We start from the raw sequence: 26287 nt of genomic DNA, 5'->3' as shown, positions 1-26287 counted from the left end.
TGGGAGTTCAGTTTGTTTTGAAACTATCAAATGTTAAAACCAGGATGCTCAAACTGTAAAGATAATGTAATTTACCAGGACACTTTTAATTCCATTATAGTGAGGACACAGGAAATGTGATCACAGCCAAGCCATAAGCTCAGCTGGGCATGGAGCTTGTTATCTTTATGAAGAACTATGATTCTCTATGTTATTTAACTCATTAACCAAAAAGGTGACTGTAAATGTACTTAACTCAGTAGTTTTCAAAGTGAAAACTTACATTGTGTTTATTCGCAAAACAGAGGAACACTAGGCCTCAAAATCTCAGGAGTCGCTTTATGCAGACTTTCATCCTGTACATCCTACACAGTTTGTCTTCTTGGTTGAATGTGATTTTTTTCTGGTTGGGAGAGTGTGAGGATTATAAGGGTAGGCGTGGAAATGTTCCCAAGACTTGAAGTACTACAAAATGTTTTATTCACAATTAAAGCTAAAATTTAAAAATCCACTGAAATTAAATCAGAATGAGTAGAACATTTTATCAGGTTATATGGCCCAAATTTAAACTCTATTCAAGAACCACTTTGCTTGAGAAATAATAAAATTGATGGCTAAACAATCATTTATAGTGCCTGCACCATGTACATGAAAAGCATTACTAAATATTAAGCACTATGATCAAACTTAGAGGTTGAATAGCTTTTAGTAAATTTAAAGTGGATAAAAATGATATTCAATGGCAAACAGAATTCTCAGTGATCATTTACTTAACTTTGACACAGTATCACCCCTCTCTTCGAATTTTGGCATAAAACTAGTTTTATTTCATTGGCTTTACTCATTTAAATGGCACACATTTATAACTCCCAAAATACTTATATAAATACTACCTAAAATAATACATAAAACCCAAACAGATCAACAACCTGAAAGTATTATTACCTAATATGCATTTACTGAATAGAATTCTTTATACATCTATTATATATTTTTAACTTTTTCTTAGTTATTATTCTAACATGTTAATATAGAAACCATGCCGGGGTCAACAGATACCCAAAAGTGGCAATGAACAGGCCAGAACACATGGACGTAGCACTTCAGAATTTCTAATCCAATTCTTAATTTAAGTCAAATTCAGTTATTTCTCCCCTTTTTATTTCTAAAGTTAATATACTATGGTTAGAGTAATCAGTTGAATATCAAATCCAAGTGAGTAATAAAAACTCAATCAAGTAGTATTAAGGCTAATGCAACTGAATTTATTTTTCATGTCTTAATATTGACCAGCTTTTGTAATTCTTGTATTTGTAATATTATAAAATATACTGTTGGCTGTCTCAAAGAATGTTATAAACTAATTAGTTCGACAACAGAGACTCAGGTAAGAGCTATACAGTGAAGTGGCGCTTTATTTATGGCCACATATGTAAATTCTACATCAGCATTACTGTTAGTTTTAATCATTACTGTTTACTCTGACACCAATAAAAGGGAATTGTTATATAGTAAGAAATATGGCAACTAAATACCCCTTCCCCACCCTCCAAAAAAGAACAATGTCATCACTTTAATTTCATTAAGAGTCACAAAATTTTTTATTTCGGAAAAATATTTCCTTCAATGTTTATTAGATAATGAATTTTATTTAAATGAATAATTTACTTTTACTTTTCTGTGTAGACCAATTAAAAAGTATGCCTCTTTCTGTTCATAAGCAAACTCTACTCATCTAATTCTGCATGGCAGATAAGAAATTAATACTCTACCTCCTTCTACCTTAAAAATTAGCTATGAAATCTTCCTCATTATGAATTAGTTATTTCTGTATGGACTGTTGTCATGCTGCTGTTAAAAAAAAGTTAGTAAAGGATATGGACACATGGGAAACAAATCATAAACCATAATACTAGTTTATAATGAAATATATTAAACATTGTTTAAATATTAAACAACAAAATATTCCTATATTAAATAAATAAGACTTGAATTTGTCATGTGGAACTATAGGCCAATACCACCGATAATGGGGATGGTCTAGTGCAAAAAGGTGGCCACAAAAAAAAAAAAAAAAAAAAAAGAGAGAGAGAGAGAGAAGATGACACGACATTTAATACTGGTATTGTTTTCATAACAAATTTAACCAGTGAGTCTCAACTTTTCTGAATATAAAATTACCTGAAGAACTTTTTAAAAAATACTGATGAACAGGTCTCATCCCAGACAAATTAAATGAGAAACGGGATTCAGGCAACAGAATTTTTTAAAGGTCCCCAGATGAGTGTAATGTACAGTTAGGGTGGAGAGCTGCTGACTGAAACCCACAAGCATCTCACTGTTCCCTGACTCAGCAAGGTGTCCAATGGATAAAAAAAAGGGAGCTTTCTTTTACTGGTGGGGCAAGACAGAGGTGTCTCCAGTTACTTATGGGTAAGTTAACTTTATTAATATCTACTTGATTTCCATTAAAATATGTGCATTGGACTCTTCATTCCCTATAATTCTTTATTTTTAAACTCCAAGACCAAGTAAAGTCAAAGAGTACTTTTTTGTAATAAATCAGTTACACTGAAAATCTATGATTCATGAACATAAATATTTACTGAATGCCTACTATGTGCAAGGCACTGTGCCAGGTGATGATACAGGACTTGGAGTCATGGGGGAATGAAGAGTGATTGTCTGAAAGTGTTTTTTTTCCCCTTAGAATTAATGGCTATAAAATGAATTACATGGACCTAAATAAGGGAATGAACTTGGAAAAAGAAAAAAGACAAAGAAATTAAGTACATACCATGGGTCTGATTTTAAAATACATGAAACAGCATATCTGCACTTTTCCTAATGTTATTTCCAGAGCCTTTGAATACACGTAAGGCAAATTCAAGATAGAAAAATAAACCCTGTTTAAAGTAGATGTTCCCAATTTTAACCACATTCTGTAAAAGTAAATTTAATACATAAGTATAAATACTAAAAATCTTTATAGAAAGGTAGTTCATGTCCACTTGTAGTAGTCTTAAACAAGTAACCTTACATTAAAACATTACGGATCCTACTCCTTGACCATTTCATCGTGGAGGAAGTCTATACAATACATAATTTACTTTGAAAACAGATTTATATGCTGAAAAATTCCAATGTGAACAAATTTGAGTTTTCTTTTATTTTCGAGAGGGTGCAGCAAAGGGAAGAAAGAGGGGGGAAGAATCTGTTCAAACCTTACAAATTTCCTAAAATCTAATCATTTAAAATGCTGACTGCTTTTTTCCTGAAGAACCTAGTGAATTCCATTATGAATAAATACTTTTTCTGTTCATTATTGGCATGGACTTTTGCGGTTACTTAAAAAATAAATAATAAGTGCTTCTCATTTTTATGATAGCATTAAATTTCAAAATGAGGGTAGGAAATATCAGCTTAACATAAGAAGCAGCTAAATGTTTACCAAAAATATGTTAACCTAAGAGGGATCACTGTGGGGGAAATGACGTAAGATGAATGACCAGCAACAATTCTAATAGCAAAAACTCTTTAGGGGACTAAAGGTTCCAAGTTGCTCTTAAGAATAAAAGGTGGAATCAAGACTCAAGAAAAACGCTCATTCATTGTACCTTGGGTGCAACCCTCTGTCTCGAGTACAGAAGTAGGAAAATATTTTACTAAGTTAAAATATAGGTTTTATATTTTATACGATATTGAATACACACATAAAAATACCAGTGTTTTTATCTTGTTTCTGTTCAGACACTTAATTAAGCAAATGTGTTCTTTGGTGTCTGGGAGAGTTTATCAATATTTAAGGATAATGGAAGATAAGAACATGCCTAGAAAGAGAAGACTCAAAATCCTATACCATATATACCATATAAAATAAGAATCAAGGGTGGACTTATGAGAAAAGATAAAGAAGTTAAAGTTACACTGCAGTAAGACTAATACATTTCTTTCCCCCAAATCATACTCTGGCTCCCAAAATAAAAAGTACTATAGCCTATTAGGTTTTTAATCTGTGTTTTGAGATTTTTCAAGTGGAAAGATATCACAGATAGAAATATATCATTCTAAGTTTTAAAATTACCAAAGTCAATGAGAAGAATGTACATTCATTAAATGTATTCATTGTAAGTAAGGAAGTAAGCTGAACAGTTCAACCAAAGCTGAAGCATTGTTCTTGATTTTTCATTATTCCTTTTTAAATAAAGAGAAAGTATAGATATAGTACACATACAGGTTGACATTTTGAATCTTTCAAAATAGTCACATCCCTTTGCTTGGTTTTGGAAGTTCTAGAGACTAAAATTTGATACCATTTATAACATAGTATTTTCAATAAAAGGAATTATAGAGCAATGAAAAATCAGAAGCAAGATGGCTTAGAGAGCCTTATAACCTCTAAATATACACACATTTGTAACCTGCATTTATTTTCTAAAGAAACAAATTTTTAAGTAATGCTAATTTAACCAATGGAGAAAAAACTTCTATCAAAATATACAATTTCCATTACAGACTAGAAGGCTAATATTAAAAAAATAGTTGTAAGCCAAAAAGTTTTGCTTATATGGATGATGGGCATCATCCCTTTGAAGCATAAATCATCAAATAAGGTTTTATAAAAGATCGATCTGTGACCTTCTTCATTTGTAAGTTCTTGATAAATTCATAAAGCTTGAGTCTATCTTTAGATCAAGGTATATCCATGCTTCTTAATCCAGATTTCCAGAAAAGGGAGAAATCAAGAAATTCAGAATCTCAAGTGGGATTTGTGCTTTACCATGTACCTGAAAAATAATATTATAATAGGTTAGAGTGATTATAGGAATTCTAGAATTTTTAGCATATTACATGTAAAAATACTGACATCTTTTAAAACTTAAAAGCAACAGTGGAACAGGATTTTTTGCTTTCTAAAAAACGGATACTGTAACCTTTGGGAATATAAGGATTTCTGAAGTAAAATGGGAAAAACATTCCTCTTATTAAATTCTATAATCTAAGAACTTCTGGCTAGAATAGTAAATGTTTCCTTTTAATATACCATCAATAATCAGATCTGGGTTACCTCAATCACCTTACCCATAATGTTCAGTGAGAGATCAAAAAAGTTACAGATTTTAAAGAGCACCTCAAATGAAACCAGTAGATGCAGTGGTATTGTGATCATACGCTGTTCTTCTATTTCCAGTTACAAAAGTGGTATTATTGTAAAGGGCTTTAAGAACTCAATTTATACTAGTAATTAAGATAAATTCAAAAACTGAATTCCTTCCATTAGCTACCAGCTACCCATAACTCAGCTCCAGAGTCAGAGACCTTTCGGTGCCAGCAAAAAAACAAAGGGATCATGTAACCCAAGTTACCTGGACAGAGGACAAGGTTCAGCAAAGCCACACAGCTCATTTGAGCCGGATCACAAAATCAAGACTAAAATGTAGGTCTTCCAACTCAGACTTAGTGTTCTTTCTACTAAGCTTATAAGCCCTTTCTCTGTTTCTGAAGTCAGTGTAATAAAGGTATTTGCTAATTATCTACTGTAGATCAACATCAAATGAGGCAATGTTCCAAAGGGCGAAATGGTTCACAACTTTAAGGAAACTAAAATCTAACTGAGGAGAAAAATTACTACAATAAGGCAGAAGTAAGTACATTTTAGGATCAAAATTACCTATCCAACGTTTCCCAGAATCGTAAGAAAACTGGTCTATCCAGATGACGTTTGTGATAGCTGAGTTCTAATACTGTTACGTCCCATTTCTGAACATTTGGATCTAGACGAACTTCATCGTATTTGAGATGGAAGGCTTTAACTATATGGGGGAGAAATAATCTTTTATATTCAAACTGTAATCAAAATTATAAAAATATTTTATAAAAGAATAAAAATACCCAACACAGACATTAACCAAAGGAAAAAAAAGTCAAATATTTCTTCCACCAACAGAAGCTGTATTATAAAGTAATCTCTGAAACAGATGCTAAGCACTGTGTTATCCTCAAAAACATTCAACAAAAAAGTATTGATTTTTTTGAAATGAAGAATAATAAGGTAAGATAAAATGCGTATGATCCAGTGTAGGAGAACAGTAAGAAAAAAACTAGTCACATTCAATATGATAAAGGTGGTAAAGGATCACAGAAACACAAGAAAGCGCCTTCCCCAGATCATGGAATTCAGAAAAGGCCTGGATGGGTAGAGTGGAGTAAGAATGGCTTAGTCTCGCAACTAAAGAAATTCAATGAAACTGCATCATGCAAAGTAACATGGGGACAGGCTAAGAGGTAAGACCATGGAGGTTCAGAGCAACACTGGCCTTGTAGGCCACATTAAAGAGTTTGGACATTTATCTAAGAGACGTGGACAATCACTGCCAAGTGTTCAGCAGAGGCTAATGATACAATAATCTATAGGAGAAAGAGAGTTTTGCTCAACTGCGGAGAAGATACACATATGACAAGATTGATTGAAGAGATAATTAGGGAATGAGAACTAATGGGACTTGGTAAGAAATGATGAAAAGGGAAAAAGAAAAACTGAAGGGTCTCTGGAGAAGGTTACAGGAAGCAGCTATTTACTGATCTAAAAAGAGTTTAGCAAAGATCTAGAAGAAGAGGATTTCAGGCAGAGGGAACAGCTGATACAAAAGCTCTGAGATGGAAGGGAAGTAAGCTTGGGACGCCCTACAAACAAAAACGACTTTCTTGTAGGCAGCGTCCTATAAGTAGAAACTTTTCAGCTATGGTAAAAAAAAAAAATCTGAATTTTATTCCAAATGTGATAGTAAACCACTAGATAGTTTAGAACAAGAAGGTGAAAATTATCTGATTTTCATTTTCAAAGCATTTCAAAGTATCTCTGGGTGTGGGACAGATAAAAGACTCTAGGACAAAGCTTCCCAACTGGTGTGTGTGCTGCAAAGTGTTAACAGGTGAACATAAAATACTGATTCTCAGTCTTTCTCCCTGATCATCCAGTTGGACCATCCTCACTAGTTTATTATTGTATCTGCAATCAGTTTATCATCAATGGAGCATTAGTTTTACACATGCATATGGAAGATGTTTACCTTTTCTTTCAACTTTTTACTTTTTTTCTAATATATAAAATATGATTATTACTATCACCATTATCATCCAATATTAGGTGTTTCTAAAGAGAAAATGACTGTTAATTTCTTTTAAAGAGCTACTTTATAGACTACCTGTTCCATACTGCTTGCTGCCTTACTGGCTTTTGATGTTAACAATTAATCGAGGTCTAATTATTGATAGAAATCCAAAATAAACCGTTTGTGCCCCTCAAAAAACACATAAACATTATTTTTAGGTGGGAGGGTATGGCTCAGTGGTAGATGGCATGCTTAGCATGCACAAGGTCCTGGGTTCAATCCCCAGCACCTCCATTAAAATAGATAAATAAATAACCCTAATTACCTCCCCCCACTAAAAAAAAAAAAATTTAAATAAAACAAAAACATCATTTCTAAATCATTTCCTTTTATAAATAAAGGTCTCCTTATTGAACATGTTACTCATTTTGAATTTAATCCAAACTAATGAATTTAAACCAATTCATTAAAGGGGCTATAAGTTACGGATTCAGAAAACCCACCTTCAAAATATTTATTATTTATATGTATAAAATTTTTTTTAAGTTCCTTTAAATTAAATGAAGTCAAAATTTCAATGTTCTTTTCTGCTTACTATGTTTCTCTTTTCTAATTTTCTCAGTATGATTTTCTTGAAATCATTCTTATAAATACATGAGTTATTTTAAAATGATTTACCTAAAGCCATAAAGGCCTAGAGTCCTCCTTACTAATTTCAATAGACTTAGTTTCTATAGTATTTATTTTTCCAACAGAATATACAACTTTTTAACATAAAACCGAGATATCAGAATCCAAAAAGTTTAAGTCACAAATGAGGAAACACAAGGTTTCTCTCTTCACACAAAATATTTTATTAGCACGAAGCAATGGTGGCAGGCAAACTTCCACAAAGATGTTTCCATAAAACATCTTTCTTCCTCAGAAAAAGATTTAGCGTTTTTAAGCCTCCGCAAAAATAAAAGAAACAAAGATCTTTTATAAGAAGCCAGTTAACTGGGGGCACAATGAATACTGAAGTACAGAACTTCACACAATTCATAACTGTTCATTTTTTCCAAACTACATGAATGTTGTCAACACTTTTTGCAGAAACAAAGAAGCAAAAGAAATAGAAAAGGTGCTCTTGAATAACAGCTGGTGGAGGAGTGATGGCACGCCAGACGACAGAGGACAACATGACACAGAAGGTTAGTAAATAAAAAACTCCCTCAACGATAACTAAGCCATCATCAGTTAAAACTCCTGAAAAACAAATGTATGTAGCCACTTCAAGCGTAAAAAACAGTATTTTTAAAACGCTATATCCAGTCACAAGCTAAAATTTCTCATAATTTTGAAAAGATTTTATTTGGCAATTTTATACAATTCAGTATCTTAAGATCTTCCCTAAACCTTTGGATGTTATTATTATGAAATATGAAGAAAATATAATTTTTTACTAAGTACCCCCAGTTCCCCCCTTTTGCTAGATAGGTTTTTATCATTTTCTATGTGTGTTGTGAGGTAAAGGTGGGAAGCTGGAAGAGGCAAGAAGACCAACTAAAAGGTGAGAGAGAACATATCTCTGGCTTAAGCAAATTGCTAAAAAAAAACCAAAACAACTAACTGAGGAAAAGAAACAGTCCAGGGATGATGGAGAGAGGATAACAGACCCATTGGAACAGGCTGAATCTGAGGCACCAACAGGACCTCCTGGAGGAAATACCTGGTACCAGTGAGACAGCCAGGCCCAGAACATCAAGCTACAGACGTAACTTGTACAATAAGAGGATGTAGGTGGCAGTAACTGCGAGCTATCAGATCTCCCTGAGAGATTTTTTGTAATTAAAGGAGAAGAGAAATGGGAACACAAACATGCAGTTAAAAGCCAGAGAAAGAGCAGTCTGAGAAAACGTAACAAGTTCTTGGAAAAGAACATTTAAAGGAGGAGGAAATGTGTCCAGAGACTACAGTTCTGATAAGGAGATCAGAAGTATCCAACTTTTGGGTCACTGGTGAGTCTGGTGGGAGCAGTTTATTGGGAGAGCAAGACTACAGTGGATTGAGCATCAAACAGAAAGTGAGTGGAGACAATTCTTTCAAAAGCTTCACTGGAAAAGGAGAGGGAGCAAGAAGAAAAGGTGAGGTCAAGAGGAAAGGACTTTGTTACGTTTGTTTTAAGACGTAAGGGGCGAGAACACTTTCATTGCCAATCCTGATAATTAAGAAGGTTGAAAAGAAAGAGATTAATTCATGGAAGAAAATCATTAGTGATAATTTTTTTTAAAAATCTCTTAAGTTCTTATCTAAATTTCAGAAGACTTAAAGATCTGGACAAAACAATTAAAACACTATGGTCTTAATGAAATTTAGAGAGCATTTATATCTTGAAGACATTCTGGTCATTTTTTATTACAGTACTACTCAACAAGGCAAACACAGAGGTAAAACACAACAATTAGTGTTCACTGACATTTTATTTTCATTAAAATTCCCATTCTCTCTACATCTTTGACTTCTATTTATCAAATCTGTGCATTACTCAGCTTTTAGAAATAACATAAAAAGTTATCGTAATATTAGAATTCATTTTAAAAACTAGTGAAGGTAGGAGAATAAATGATTAAGCTTTCAAGTTTGGGTAGTTCCAGTCTGGAAGGACAGTGGTACCACTAACAAAAACTAAAACTGCTTTAAGGAAGAAGAAAAGCTGGATTTCACAGTAGCACAATCTACATTCATAATTAACTAAAGTTGTTATTTCTAACAAACAGACTTGTTTCATGAGAATGCGTTTTAAAAAGTAATTTTACTAATGTTACTAACTTAAATGGGTGCTCAAATAATAATCAGAATGTCCCTACCAGCAAATAGACAAGCTTAAATCCATCTACTCTTGGTGCATCAATACACACCAAACACAGTCAATAAAACATCTAAGACACGTGAAATCCACTCATTTAACAGGCAGTCTACTGCACGCTTCCCCGGGCCGTGCGCTCTTCTGTGCCCACAATACAAGAGTGAACAAGGCAGGCAAGGCTGCTCCCATCCTGGAACTGGCGCTCCAGCCAGGGAAGACTTACAAGATGGATATAAAAATAAGATAATGCCAAGCAACAGTGTCACAATGAGAGTAACTGGGAGGAAGTAATGGCTACTTCCAGGATGGTCGGAGAAGGGTTCCCTAAAGGAGAGAACACTTGGCTGAGACCGGAATGAACGGAAGTCTGTCATGCTACAACCATCCCAGACAATGGGGCAGGCTGGCCAAAGTCAAACGGCACTTTAAGTTATAGCTACACATTACTATTCAGCTAAAAAAACATTTAAAAACTGGCTATCAATTTTGATAAAAATGCATGGACATGCAACAATATTAATGATTTTTTAAGCAAACCTAAAAAGTAACTATTAATGTTGGAGGGTAGGTAATAATCCACTTCTAGATAGAAGTACACAGAAAATATTAATGTTCTCAAAAAGGCCTTAAAATATTTCACAGGTGCTTACAAATTAACATTATAATGTTACTTAATAGGAACCCTTTGATGTGCACATCAGATATGCATAGCCAGAGATGACTCCTTCTCCTAAAGCAAGAGCATTTCTCTACTGGTTAAGCAGTAAAAAGTAGAGTCTTACTTTTAGCAAATATGTCAACCGGTGATCCATCAGGCAAAAGCCACGGCCAACCTTTGAACTGCCACGCAGGCCCCTGCACAAAAACTGCTACGACCCGGTCCCTGTGGGAGAACAGAGGGAGAGGAAAGTGGAGACTGAGCATCTCAGGCAGCCCTGGGTGCTGTAATCCTTACAGAAAGAGTCTCATAATACGGCCTCCTGTCAACACGGCCGTGAGGCAAACAGAGCACCATGTGGCCACAACCTTTCAGTATAAGGTAAGCACCCGAGCACATTAATGCATGCTGTACTTCCCGCACAGCTGTTTACACGCACAGTCCTCATATGTGATCCTTTTAGCCTTTTATCCTGCTCCTTCTATTAAATTAGAGCAAGGGCCCATTCTCTCAATGCATTAGGGAACAGTAGTTTATCTGTCAATTGAAAATGTTGCTTTTAAAAGAAAATCACTTAAAATTCAAACACATCTTAAATATTTCACTTTAATTAAACATATTATAAGTTATAATAATTCACTAACCATTTTATAAAGCTCCAAGGCCTTATTTTTGAGTGCTTCTGATTATTTGGAAAATAATCTGCATACAGAAACCACCTAAACTTTTTAACTTTTTTAATTGCTTTATAACTGTTTCACTCACTTTAAATTCTCTAAGTTTTTTCTAAAGCAACTTGTTTTCCTCAACCTTTCAACTTCATTTTCCTAAAAAGAACAAATCTCTTTCTAGGCTCTCCTATTTCATTAGTTTACAAAATATTTAATTAAATTGAGAAGCTACAGTAAGTACAACTGCCAGAACAGTTTAAGCCTACAACTAGAGAGGTGGGAACAAATCCGTAAGATCAGCAGTAACAGCTCACAGCAGCAGGACTTACTATGAGCGTTTACTCTGTGTCAGCGCTGGTCTGAGAACTTTACACATTATGTTAACACATTTACTCTTCAGAACAATCCAATAAGGTAAATTATTATTATGCCTATTTTACAGATAAGGAAACAGAAATGCATGGGCATACTGGAGAAGAGTCCACCAGCCAGAAGGAAGGAGAGGGGAAGGGAGAGGGGGAGTGCGAACAGAGGAGACGGGGAGATAGGGAGGGAAATAAATGACTGACCTTGTGCACTGGTCATGCTACTGCCCTGTGTGGGGACTGACAAATCATGAGAATAGCCAAAACAGTATTATAATGAAAATAGTTTAGACCTTACACCTCCGCAAAAGGGTCCTGGGAATGCCCAGAGGTCCACGGACTGTACTCTGATAACCACTGAATTCAATGAAGACTACACATCCAACAAAACATTAAGCCAAGGTTACCTTCTATTCAAGTTAAAGACCTACAGCGAAGATCAAAGTTACGGTGAAAAACCACAGCTTAAAATTCTTAACCTGCTCACAATCTCTAAGACTAAAATTAAATCTTAAATTAAAAAATGTCCTCCTTTCATGGGATATATGCTCCACAATGCCAAAACCATCTTTGGTAACAGAGTACACTATTAAAGGGTCTCTTAATTTTACGATGTAACCTGCACCACACAACAGGTGAAGGCCCAAGGTGCCTGCCAAGCAGAAGAGAATCTGCTACGAAGAGGTCACCTCGATCCTACTGCGTCTCACGGGTTGGCAGGGGAGCAGGAAGATACAGATACTACTGCCGATGAATTCCCGAAGGGACAAGTAACAAGAGAAGAGAAGAAGAAGGGTGAGGACAACATCATCCCAGGTTATGACACTGACAGCCAGGGACCAAGCTAATACACACACGCAGTGTAAGACAGCACAGGGGTGGCACCTGCATGCACTGTGTGTGTTACCACTTTCTGCAAATAACTGCAAGCATATAAATGATGTAACTTTCTACCTCCTGCAAGTGTTAAACTTGATACCTGAAATTCTCATCTTACACTTCATCTGTCACTCCAAGTATCTCTGTTGGGTACTAGGGGAGAACTCTAATACAACCCTTCATACTTCAGTAAATTTTTAACATACTAACATTGACTTCTAATACCTGAAGACCAAACTGTACCTCGAAGGTAAACTTCAGCTAACACGTCAATGTGTTGCAGTTTCTATGTCAGAGATGCACACTCAAGAGTCCATTTTTATTCTGGCTTAGATTGATAAAATAATTTGAGATAATTCATGTATCTGAACTTATAGGCACTTTATAATACAAATAGCTTAATATTTTGTTAAAGGACATTTTAATACAATAAAAGAGCTGAACCAGGGTGATCATGCTACTATTTTCATTAAATTGTTCCCTAGGAACAAACAGTGCTTTCACTTACCATTTCTTACTAGAAAATCTGAATTCTCCAAATCAAAAATCTTAAATACAGGCCCTCTAAAACAACACCAGTCTATATAAAAGTTTTGTTCTAAAACCTGATCCAGAATAAATGCACAAGTGGAAAGAATTTTTATTAAGTTTTCCAGAAGTTTGTGTTTCTTCTTATAAGTAAAATAAAGTTTAGACATCCAAAATATATTTACTTAGGTATTAACAGAATGTTAACATTATTGAGGACCAAATTGGACACAGACACAGGTTTCAAGGATAGGATCTAGTCAGTGTTCATGATAAAATATGATACTTGTTCATTATACAAGAATTAATGACTATGTAAAAAATACAGATTAACTTACCAGTCTTGAGGCATTAGTTTAAGGGGCTGGTCTACTACTCTGTAAGGAACCGTGACACTAATTGCAGTGCCCCCTGGTTGCATCTGGTCTTTTCTTCTCTGTATGAGAGTTTCATTTTCTCGTTGGCAGCCTTGTTTCTTCTTTTCATCTGATGGGACAAATCTTTAAAAAAAAAAAAAAAAAAGATGAGAAAAGGTCAAATGATTCCATGGAAATCATTTAATGAGAAAAGAAATTATATTTTGAAATTATTTTTTTAATAATGATAGTTTCAAACCAAACACATATATTTTAAGAATAAGCCTGCTCAGCATGTACGGATCATAATGCTTAAAGGGTATGGGTCTTTCCTCAGCATGCCAGATAGAGCCCCAGCTCATTTAGGCCAGAAGTTGGGGGGGTGGGGGTGGTGGTGGTGGTGGTGTGTGCGTGTGTAACACACACAATTTACATTCCTTCATCTAGAACTTAGCATTATATAAACAACCATACTAATCCGATTCCTCAAATGCTTCCTAAGAGAAAAATTTCACTATAAATCACAGGTCACCTGAAGCTGATGTGGCTAGCTAGGTGACTCAGTCTACCCAGGAGCATTACAAAACACCCCCTTCCACATTTGAAGCACCACTCCCATCAAGATACAGAGCATCTGCAACAAACCGGAAAAGTTTCCTCATGCACCTTTCAGTAACCCCCCTTCCTCCCTCCCCCAATAGCAACCACGAAATTCTGCTCCCCACCACCATGGATGAGCCCTGCCTGTTCCAGTAATTCACACAAGTGGAATCGTACAGGACTGTACTCTTCTGTGCCTGGCTTCTTTCATTCAGTTTAACGTTTCTGATATTCATCCATGCTGTGTGGCATATTGGTAGTTCATTCATTTTTACTGCTGGGTAAAATCCTATTGTATGAATATGCCACGATTTGTTTATATATTCTTCTGTAATGGACATTTGGGTGGTTCCAAAATTGGAGTTATTACAAATAAAGCTACTATAAACATTTTGGTGTTAAGTCTTTTTGTGGACATATGTTTTCACTTCTCTTATATAAATACCTATGAGTGGAACTGTTGGATCACAGGGTACGTTTAACTTTAAAAGAAACTGTCAGAAAGTTTTGCAAAGTGGGATAAAGTATAAAGAACATCTTAAAGGCATCTCTGAGCTAGCTAGCAAGTAAAGAATTCTTGGATCAAAGACTGAGTAAAGAAGGGAAGTCAAAGAGGTTAGAATAACACTGTAGACTTCTATCCACGGAAGGCACTGGCAAACTAACTAAACTTGAGCTTTATCTTTTACTGTATTTCACTAGACTTTCGGAAGAGGAAACAAAGCCCATATTCTGCCCAAGGTAGAGAATCTAACAGAAGTCCCTTCTTTCATACAGCTAGGACTCTGAGGGTTAAGTTCAGTATAATGTAAACTAAAAATAAACCCACTGCCCACCCATTTTCCTGCCCTCTCCTCAGCCCTAACCAACACCCTGGAAATTACAATCTCAGAATTGTAAACCAGACCTCACTTGGATTTAAAGCAACAATTAACAACACTGACCACAGTGACTGGTTTGGAAATAAACATGTTAATGAAGCCAGGCCAGTAAGACTTGATCGTAGGATTTTTGTTGGAATTATTGGGAAAAGGGCACTGTCTCTCCACTGTGATTAGTAACCTAAAGTTTCTGATAGCCACCTTTGGCCCTGAAAGGGGAGAACCTCCCTGAGAGATGGAGAGACCAACTCCTCATTACATCATTTAGCACCGAGTTCAACTGAGTCAGAAGCCAGGACTTTTCAGTTACATTGAACCAATAAACTACTTTTTGATAAAGTTACCTGAGTTGGTTTTTAATACTTATAACTAAAGTGCTCTAATGAATACAACCAGAATTGCACAACTTACACGGTGGATGGATATCTGTGATTTAGAGAAATATTCTGGTATCCATTGACTCATCCAATATTTGCAATTTATTTATTGCACTTCATATTCCATAAGTATGAAGGAATGTGGGTGATATGATTAAAGTCATTACTGTTTAAACAAGGATATCTTTACTAAAATAATTTTATTAGTATAAAATGCAAATGAGATGCTAGAGCTAAGTTCCAGATTTATGTTATTATGAAAACAACAATTTTATGGATATTTCCTAGATTAAAAATATAGTTTTCCTTTTTCCTAAATAAAAGTTGGAAAGGGAAAGGAAAAGGAAACGAAAAAAAGAGAAGAATTAACAGTAATATTTAATATTTACTTATAGAAGGGCTAGAAAATTGAAGAATCCTTAGCTTTACATGAACCAAACAGAATCTATGCCAACATGAACTATGGGCTACCTACCGCCAGTACTATAATTGTGTGGAGGAGGTTTCAATTATGCATTAATTACATAGCAAAGCCTCCAGCTGACTCAAACCATAGGGGAGATGTCAGCTGCAATGAGGTGTTAAACAATGAAGGGAGTGTTTTAAACTTAAAAGAAAAACTAGGCATGCTTTATCCAAAGCATGTAGTCTGTTCAACTGTTTGGCTTCTCTGTAGTAAGGCTAAGAAGAAAGATGCTAAAATTTAGTTGGTGATTTCTATGTACTATTTACTATCTTCATTACAAAGTAGTATTTTATATTATTACCAAATCTATTCTAAGAGGTGGGCAAAAATAATTCTATTTCATATTTATCCTATTGTAGATAAAACATAAAAATATAAAACATAAAAATTCCTTCTTTCCCACAGGAAAAGGTTCACTGAAAATTTCACTCAAAAGTACTAAAGAAAAAATACTATATGGATATGCCTGTATGTGCCAGTTACATAGGCCTTCATAAAGCTACTTAAGTCACAGGCACTTAAAATTCAATTCTGCGTTTGGTAAAACCCGGAATCAGCAAGTATTACAACTTATCTTGCTACTTATTTTCACTCAGTCTAAGTTGTGTAGAAGCAGTACCATCTTCTCTTTGGAGCTAAAGTTATTTTTATTTCCTTTTTAAGAGCTGTCATCGTTATTTTATCCAAAAAATTAAGCACCTGGAAACTTGAGCGTGGGATACAGGTTTCATTTTCATACTTTCAACTAACTTCTACTAATGTCTAGGTTAAAAACCTGCGGTCCTTCCTCCTTCCCCTGGGGTGTGCATCTAATAAGCAGAAGTTCGTATCACTTGTGTTGTTCTTCAACTGAAACTTGGAAGTGGGGAGAAGACAACAATCTGAAACTCCCTTCAAGCTCTTCAGACAAAGCAAAACAATTCATATTAAAAATTAATATAGTAAGAGTTGAGCCAGCCTCGCTATAATTTTCTCTAAAAGATTCAGGTAGAAAAGAATATATATGTTTTAAAAATTATATAAATGACCTATAAAGCCTACAGTACTGAAACTGAAATTTTGTTTTCTCAGAAGAAGAAAACTGAATTACTAATTCTCAGTATTTCTATGTGCTATGAAACAAAGTTTAACAAATTACTTACTTCAGGTCCTGTAGAAGGTCCTTTGCATTAAGCATGGTTATTAAAGAGGTGGTAGCTGCAGGGATTATGATAATGGGTGTTCGAGATCCTGTAAAGACAAAATGTTAAAGGTAGCAAATATGTTATTAAAAGGAGTTATTTTCCCAATTAAAACTTAAATTTTTGTTTGTAAATTTGTCATTTTAACTCTTTTGAGCTAAAAAATAGTTTAAGTCAGCAGTGATATTCAGAATATTTAGTAATCAGGATGACTTGAGTGCTGACTAATTAGAATAGATACCAAGCACAAACGTTTGATCCAATGGCTTGAGCATACTCTCAGCCTTGGTTCTGTAATCTAGCTTGCCCACATTTACTTCTGGAAGTAAGCTCAGGGTCATATGCACAACCTTACCTTTCTTCTGATTTGGGGGAGGTCTGGCTTGAGAAACTGTAAGAAAGAGAAAAATTCAAAAGTTTGAGTGTTATAAAAATCACATTCCTATTTTCAAACTTACAAAGTAAATAAGGCCTAAAAAATTTGTATTTACATATGACTAGTCATAAAATTTCAAAATATATTTCAATCTTCCTAAATAATATTGTCACTTCTCTGTTTCACAAAACCATTAAAATGCCTTAGCATTATTCAACAATCAGTGGTCTCAAGGAGAGTGGATAAACAGCATTGCTAGGACTGAGTGTCTCGTTCATGGACGCTAGGGTCTAGAATAGGAAGCAAACAAGTAATTTCTGAATTAACTGATTCCACTGTAACAAATGCAAAAACAGAGCACTATAAGAGCATATAACATTGGAAGAATGGCTAGGGAAGCAAATTAACTATTTTGGAGGAAAAAGAATGGAATTACTGGGGACTAGACCTAAAATGTTTACCTTTCTCTTTTTAAAATTGTTTATTTTGGTTTTATTATTAGCAGAAGAAAACATTATAGGCAACGAGTCATGAGAAGGTCCTTATTCCGGAATTGCCCTAATTATCCGTAATTCTGAATGTATGTTATATAAACATGAATATTCAAATCTTTTCATTATTTGTGTATTTGTTGGCATAATAATGGTAACATTAGCCTAGTTCAAGATTAATATTAATTTTAGGATAGAAAGTGTTGTCTGTTCAATTTTCAGTATTTATTCATACAATAAATTTTTACTGACTGCCTTCTATGTGCCACATGCTGTGCTAGAATTTTTTTTTAAATGACAAAAAATAAAATTCAACAACTTAAAATTCTAATTCAACATCAGTTCTTAGAGATACCACTTTCAAAAGGAAGTACACACATCTTTAGAATATATTCCATTTCAAAAGCAGTAAAATGCTATATTTTGACTAATACTTTGTACTCCTTTGTACAGCTATTTCACTGTGATAAAATATGATGGGAGTCCAGTAGTATTTTTCTAGCCACAGAAAGCAGAGAAAGATAAACACAAATACAAGTTCACATTACATTTATTACAGTGTTCTAATCTTTCTTCTTGCTGAGGAAAAAAATACTAAAACTTCTTTAAATTATTTTTAGAAATAGGACTCATGGAGACGTCTGACGTGTGGACATGGATACAACTAGACAATGTCATCTGAAATATAATACAATCTCAATATCTGGAACTTCTTGAGGGGTAAAGGAATGGCAGGATGGATAGATACATGGATAAACGGGACAGGAGTTGCTACAAGAATGATTAAGGAGAACAACAAATCATCTTTGGCTGAAATACCACTGATTTGCTAAGGGAGTCCACAATGAACTCTGGAACGTAGGAAAAGATTCACTAAAATCAAGGCTGAGAAGACCTAATAAGAAAAAGACAAAATATAAAACCTCACATACTAAAAATAAAGTCTAGGTGTTTAGTAAAAAATAACTACAATTAAGGATCACGGCAGGGACACTATGATGAACACGCTAAGAATAAGCCTGATTCAAGGGTGGGAGGAGGGAATAGCAGAGTCCACATGGAGAGTGACTGAGAGCACGAGTCTGTGCTCAGAGGATCTCATTCTGCCCCCACTTGTCACTTCCTAGGCAGATCACCCCACAAGTTGAAATGAATGCCTGCTCAGCTTCAGTTGTCCTCAACTATAAAATAGAGATAACAGTTTCTACATCTCAATGCTGTTACAAGAATCTTAGAAACAAGGCAAGTTAAGTCCTCAGCCAGGTCTTGGCGCATATTTACCACTCACTGAACCTTGTGGTGCAGCTGGTGCTAACAGCTACCGCTTCCAGCACCACCACCACTGCCGCGCCGTCCCCAAACGCAATGACTGGCCTTTTACAAGCTGAGAATAAGCAATTATGGTTGCTATGCTCGATTTCAAATATAATTATATTCTTTACTTAAATATTTACTCACAGCCTATGTACAAGGCACTCTGCTAGGCTCTTATTTTTATAATGATAAATAAACAGAAATAATCCCTGCCCTCAAAGACCTTTCAGTAAAGTAGGGGAGCCAGACCATAACATATAGGCAAACTAACACATATAAACAAATTTGAATATGTAACATTAAGGAACAAAAAGAATGTACACTGATATTAAAGTGTCCTTTAGATAGATGCTTAGAAAAAGTCTCTGAAAGGAAATGGCATTTAAGCTGAGATATGAAGGATGAAAAGGAGCCAACTTGCAAAGAACAAGTGAAAGAACAGCCCAGATAAGAGGGAGGAATGTGGGCAGGTGCCAACGGCAGGAAGAAACACGTGCTTGCGGAACTGCAAATGTGCAGACAGATCATGGGGACAAAAGGATGAGTGGCAGGAGATGAGGTTAAAAATATACATAGGAGCCAGTTTACATAGGGCTTTCTAGATAACGTTAAGTTTGTATTTAAGTGCTGCTGGAAAACTCTAAAACTTTTAAGCCAGAAAGTGACATAATCTGATTCTCACGTCACCCCTTCTGTAAGGGAGGAACAATGAACTCAGATAAGGGATGAAAAGGGGGACGAGAGTGAAAGCAGGAGGCTCCATGAGGACTATTACCAGCAGTCTACAGTGCTGCTATTCAAATTACATGTGGTTAAGGACAAGGTTATTTTTTCTGGTAAACTTTCCAAAGCCAACTGAATAAAATGCAATACAAGGAACTGCTGGAAAACTTGTCCTGTACCTGGATGCTGTGACACTACTGTACTCTCGATTTCTCTACATATCTTGTAGGGACCAGAAATAAACAGGCCATGGACTATTACTGTAAGATGCACTAGTCTTGAGAAACGGTGGTGGTTTCAACTTGAGTTGTGGTAGTGGAGATAGAGAGAAAATGGATAAACGTGAAACACAGAAAAGGTAAACTTAACAGAACTCCCTGACATATTAGACAAGAGGAATAAGCAAATGTGAAGGATGAATAACTCTAAAGTTTTCGACTTAAAAAGCAGAGTTGATGATGGCGTGAAGAAACGGAAGAATGTGGAGTAAGACATCTTGGGAAAAATACCAGAGAACAAAAGTTTTAAATCAGTTTTAAGATGTCTATGGTAAGTCCAAATGTTAGACAGTTACTGTAAGATACCAGAGGTAAGAAGAAACGTCTGAACTGGAGACACAAATTTGAAAATCATCAGCACATAGATTTAAAACCATGGGATGAAGTAATCTAGCCAACACCTCAGTTATACAGTGGACTGGAACGGCCTAAGAAATCTGGTTAGAACACACAGAGGGCTAACTCTCCCAGTCTCACATGAGCAGTAATCAGGTAACCAGAGTTAGAGTTATGGGTAGTCACCTACTCATTTCAGAAGATCTATGAAACAGAAGCAAAGAGCGAAAGCTGGAGAAGTGAAGTATGCACTGTGTATGTATCAGAAAGAGGCGGGGAGAGAAGGAACATGCACAAGAGATTTAAGGATAGTAAGTCCCAGGACTGTAGTTTATCAAAGGGCTGTGCTTCGTAATTCACTGGAAAATACGTGCCTCTTGTTAGTTATATTCTCTAAATGAATGTTTAGAAGTTGGGAATAATTGTTAACACTTTAAAATATTAAATTTATCTAGGGACTTGCCTGACACATTTAGTGCTAAATAAATATTTGATGAAAGAATGAATAAAAAAGAAAAAATGATCAAAAATGGAACACCACCCTTGAGTTCCTACTGCAGGAAAAAAGAATAGGTGGTTCAGTCCCCTATTTCCAAATAATTCACTCTACCTAACAACAGCATAGATTCATGCTGTCTCATCTATAACATGTTACACTGCCAGATGTTTTGTGTGTTCACTTTTTTCTATTTTAAAAAGACAATCCAAGTGAACATGCCACATATTATACAATATCCCTCCAAAGCTGAGCAGCACCCAATAAGCAAATACATTTAACATTTCTGCAAAACCGAAGTTCACTCACTAATCAAGACAAATAAAGATGACAAGCTGCTAACAGCCACTCAAGTCAGGTCTTATTGACAAATGAGTACTAAAAACTTACAATCTTTGCTTTTGGAATGGTGGGCTGGGACCGTGGACCTTTCAAAGTCCATTAGCAGGTGAAAGAAGAGGAGATCTCACATGGATAAGCATCAGAACATCTGTTACACTATGAGACGTTTGCTAAGATTACTCTCTATCATTTTAACTGCCGGTGCACCGGGGTAGAACAGCTGAGAAAGGATGTTAGGACGTTAAGAGCTGAAGAGACCCCAAGCTCCTTACTTCACACGTGACCTTCCCCGGCAGCACATAACCGGCTGTAGAACTCAGCCCTCCTCCTCCACTTCACCACACGGCCTGTCTGAACAACCTGGCTGACTCAGGTGTTAGTGCCTCCCCTACTGCCTTCCTTTGTTTGCCAAACGGTTTTGAGAAATTGTGAAATGGAGACAATTACTTATTACACAAAACGGAGTCAGAATCCTCAGTGCCGATTTCTTCTTTTTTTATACTGTTTCCGAATTTCTCATGTGATCTCCTTTAGACTGACCAACTATGCCCTGCCTGCCATCCCTCCCTGTCCTAGAGAAAACAAAATTCTGTGTCTATCATTCAATTGGCTCCACAATATTCCTCTCCTTTGTAGGCTGTATTCTTTGGGTCCAAGTCAGTCTGCCAACTCCTATTTCCTTCACTTTTTTTCTTTCTTCCTGAAGAGTTCCTTTAGCTTCTCCTAGTCTCTGGCACTGAATACATGGAAGGCATTCAAATAATATTTACTGAATTTAATTGCTCTTCCTTATACTCTCATAATGGCTTTTGGCATGGTCCTCCCTACTAAAAAAAAATAGTTTCATGGTCCTGTCATCTGAAATAAATTATATCCAAGGTGCTCCAAATTTTTTAAAATGTCAAAAAAAAAAAAACAACAAAAAAACAAAAACACACCACTGTCATTAAAAAAAAAAAAAAGTAAATACTAGTCCTGTCAAGATCCAGGACATAGTGAAATAGCCTACAATATCATCCCAACATAACCCTCTTAATATCATACTTTTAAAGTGCTTCCAGAAATATTTAATACTTAGAATCTACCTAATTTTAGAATTAGCCTATGTGTGAACATACTACGAGTAAAAAGATAACCAAGTCTCCACTACTGATACTAACAAAGTGAAAAGGAAGAGCACCCAGTTAAATTCCCGCCTGTCTTTCCAACTGTTTTCATTTTCTTCATAGCCACTTTCAACAGCATCGATACTATGCTAAATGCCAAAATAAAACAAATACCAAAATCAAACCCAAAACACCTAAAATGAATACAGCATTGGTATCTACATTCATTTATACAGAGCAATCTTCTCTAGGTACTAGGAAGAGGAAAGAAAAATATTTCTAAAATAATTTCAATATTACCTTTGCTTATTAACACATATATTTTAAAAAATGATTACAGAAACTTATACGCTCAGTAACACAGATATCTGAAGTTCTAAACATCAAAGTTGCTTATCGGTCTATTAAAATCATGGTTTTCTGCTTCTACAGGAAAAAACAAAAATCACATCCACGTGTGCTACCATGGAATTCGAACAAGATACTGATGAGGGAATAGGTACGTAATAAATAGCTTTTTACGTTTTTCTAAAATCTTAAAAACATTTTCTTAAAAACTTTCTTTAACTCTTTAACTATACCCATTTACTCAAGTAAATGTTCTTATAATATTAGTTTTGAAGTATTTTAAGTAAGATTTCAATTACTCCAAAGCATTATATGTATCAAAAATTTTTACTGTTGTGATTACTATAGGAAAAAAAAAAAGAACAAAAAGTTTTATATTTTCACCTGGTCTTGGTACTGGTTGTGCTGCAGGAGTCTGTGTCTTACGGGCTGACGCACCTTCCTTTAAAAGAATAAAAATTGTTATGTCAACATTCTTTTGCACAACAAACACTTTCATTTAATTACTGCAAAGAAATCTATCTCTTTGTCTCTCCCATCAGTCACTCCACTGAACATGCTATGATCCTAACAGCTCTTAAAAAATTTTTTTTAAAACTCCCTTTACCTTTTATGCTATTGGTTGTGAGGTAGTAAGAGAAATCTTTAGTGGAAAATATTCTTAAATTGTTAAAATATACATAAATTGTTACCATTTAGTAGTTATTGTAAGTATGTAATATTTTTCACATGTTCAATGATTTGCTTAATTGCTGACAATTTTAATATTCTCAGAAATAGCATTAACAGTTTCAAAATCAAGTCAATCTTTTTTCCCCTTGAAGAGTCTCAAAATGAATAAATGATATATAATCTCACATTAGAAAGATGTAAAGTGTTACTTTCAGCGCATTAAAAAAACACAAATATTTCAAATTAAATGCCCTTAAAATATTCAGGGGAAATAATCATATTTATAAAGATGAGATCCGTTACATTTAAGAGTGGTTGAAAATATCTTAAAAACTGAATAGCAAATCTCAACTAATTACTAAGCATGTAATACATACAACGAAATATGCTAAGTATTAGAGTACATCAATTATATACTCAGGAAGAGACGCCTCTGAAATGCTTAAGATACTTCAAAAGTTGTCTTTAGCACAACAGTTTCAATCATACTCACTCAATTTCTCATTAAAACATTTTTCTTTATACAAGTGTAAATTTCAAAACAACTACTAACTCTTGGGAGACTTTACTCTAACTGTACTTGAGAGCAGGAAATCTGACAAATATCAGGGAAGGTACGTAGGTCCACAGTAACAAAAATCACTACTACAACCACAGAAGCATTTCTAAAATTAATATTTACAGGATTTCTTTCATCGTATTACATTTTCTTCAAAATTTGAGATTTTACATGGTAAAATCATTTGGAATGGTAAGCTATCCCACAGCATCTTTTTGTTTTTAATGATTATAAAAATGAGTACCAACAGAGAGAATGTATTTCACTTTCAACACAGCGATATTCCTGGCATTCAGTTAAAATGGTAAAGAATATTCCTTACTGCACCAGAGGTAACTAGAAAAAATTCTTTGGGGGGCAAAAAAAAAGCATGTGAGGACAGCAGAACATCCTTTCCCAATATTTTCACTATTATGCATTTAGCTACATATTGGTGTGGTTGAGATTAAGTCACTTTGGATGCTGGTTTTGTGGCTGTGTTAAGTTTGTGAAAATCTGTCAAGCTTACTTACGATATGATCATTTTGCAAGTAAATTACATTCAAGTAAAATTTTAAATGTAAAAAAAGTGAGTCATTATTAAAGTAGAGAGCATATTAAACATTTTACTTCATTATAATGTGCTGAAATTTTCTGATTATATGTTTCTCTAAGTTCACATTAGGGGACATAACTGCTTTTACTCATCTTTGTAAATCGGGTATGTAGAACATAAGGAGACATTCAACAAATGCTTGTAATATTGAACTGAGTCTAGATTAAAAAAAAAAAAACCCGGAAGACAGGGATAATTATTAAACAGAAATCAATTAAAGAGACTTTGGCTTTCTCTCCCAAGTTCCTGTATAAAGAGGAATCAACTAGACATTATATAATATCAAGATTAAGCTTTAACCATATTTCTCATAAATACTGATTCACTGGGCATGGTTTAAGTACAAACAGAAAGAGAAGGAAAATAAAGGAAATGAGACAGGAATAACAACAAGCACCCACATGTGCAGACCTACTCTCCCCGTAACCCTTCTTGATTATATGAGCCATTAAAATCCTTCATCTCATTCTATGCTCCCCCTCAACAAACACTTTTTTGTCTTATTTCAGCAGAATTTCTGTTAACTGCAACCAGAAGAGTTTTATCTAATCTTATCTTCTCAGATTAACTGAAAATTCTGAGTTGCCAAAGTCACCACAATGTAACTTTGCTTCATTCTGGAGATAGTAAACACACACAAATAAGCTCAAGTGTGTATACACACATATACACACATATGACACTTCAGTAGGCTGTGAGTACCTGGAATGAAAACGAGAAAGACCTTTGCTAATCATGTCATTAGTTTATGGCCATTTCTAGGACTCCCTAGCCAACACTAAGAGCTAAAAGCTCATTCTATTCCAATCTGCATTATTCTGAAATAAATTTGTAGAAGTCATATTCCACGAAGGACCTCAGAAACCACAGAGTCCAATTCCACCACCCTTTACTCTAAAGATGAAGAGACAGAGGTGAAGTAGCTTTTCAAAGGCTACACAGCAGTGTATCTGGCATATATTAAGAAACTGAAATATCAATTGGCACTAATATAAAGTAAACTGACAGGTCTATATATTTAGAGATATTTGGATTAGGGGAAAATACTACTCAGCTGGGAAAAGAAAGGTATCAGCACAAAAACAACTAAAAGAGCTGACAAGTTGTGCTAACTGGAGAGGAAAACCTGCTTTCTCTGGAAAAGTCAGAACCATTACAATTTCACCAAGACCTAAGGCAGTCTGGAAAAGAAGTAACTGATAAAAAGGGATGGGGGATCGGGGAAATAGTGATAGACTCATATTTGCAAAACATAACAAGACAAAACAAAGTAAACTCTTTACAATCCTTCCTTGCCTTCTTTTAGCAAATGAGATAATCTAAAATCTTCTGGTATTAGGAGAGAGAATACTGGTATTTGCTGTTCAAACAAGCAGAAAATAATACCATAATATAAAATATCATAAAAATATTTGTAACAAGTATCAGTATTAAAAAGAATATATATTTAATTTTGAAAAAAGCTGTTTATATGAAACTTAGTAAAATATTGAAAATTCTTAATGCAGAAAACATACAGAATATGTACGCAGATTCTAGGCGTTTATAATCTATACCTGACTACTGTATTTATGACAACAAAAGTAACACGTTTTAAAAAGTAAATAAATACTAATTGAATGCTTCCATGCTTTTGCCTTTTTAAAACTTTATTCCCATGAAATCTGGGATTTGATATTTACAATTCCCAAATACCAGGATTTTTTTCTTAAAGCAAGTGAATTTTTTTACAGTTTTTTATTGAGTTACAGTC

General features: G+C 34.8%; 1 protein-coding gene across 1 annotated transcript in view; it reads right to left on the bottom strand.

Moving 5' to 3' along the window:
* Window positions 1-441: 441 nt before the first annotated feature.
* The window catches only part of CDC73 (cell division cycle 73), an 81158-nt gene continuing 55312 nt past the window's right edge, over window positions 442-26287 (bottom strand). Inside the window, exons 11-17 of the mRNA XM_031438359.2 lie at window positions 23093-23150; window positions 17254-17289; window positions 16860-16947; window positions 13376-13537; window positions 10719-10819; window positions 5651-5792; window positions 442-4766 (exon numbers count right to left, since the gene is read on the bottom strand). Coding sequence (XP_031294219.2) covers window positions 4730-4766; window positions 5651-5792; window positions 10719-10819; window positions 13376-13537; window positions 16860-16947; window positions 17254-17289; window positions 23093-23150 — 624 coding nt within the window. The 3' untranslated portion in view covers window positions 442-4729. The remainder of the gene's footprint in view (window positions 4767-5650; window positions 5793-10718; window positions 10820-13375; window positions 13538-16859; window positions 16948-17253; window positions 17290-23092; window positions 23151-26287) is intronic.

The sequence above is a fragment of the Camelus dromedarius genome, chromosome 21 (assembly GCF_036321535.1).
Source record: "Camelus dromedarius isolate mCamDro1 chromosome 21, mCamDro1.pat, whole genome shotgun sequence".
Lineage (NCBI taxonomy): Eukaryota > Metazoa > Chordata > Mammalia > Artiodactyla > Camelidae > Camelus > Camelus dromedarius.
Note: the sequence above shows the minus strand (reverse complement) of the source record. Positions and strands in the feature narration are given on the sequence as shown.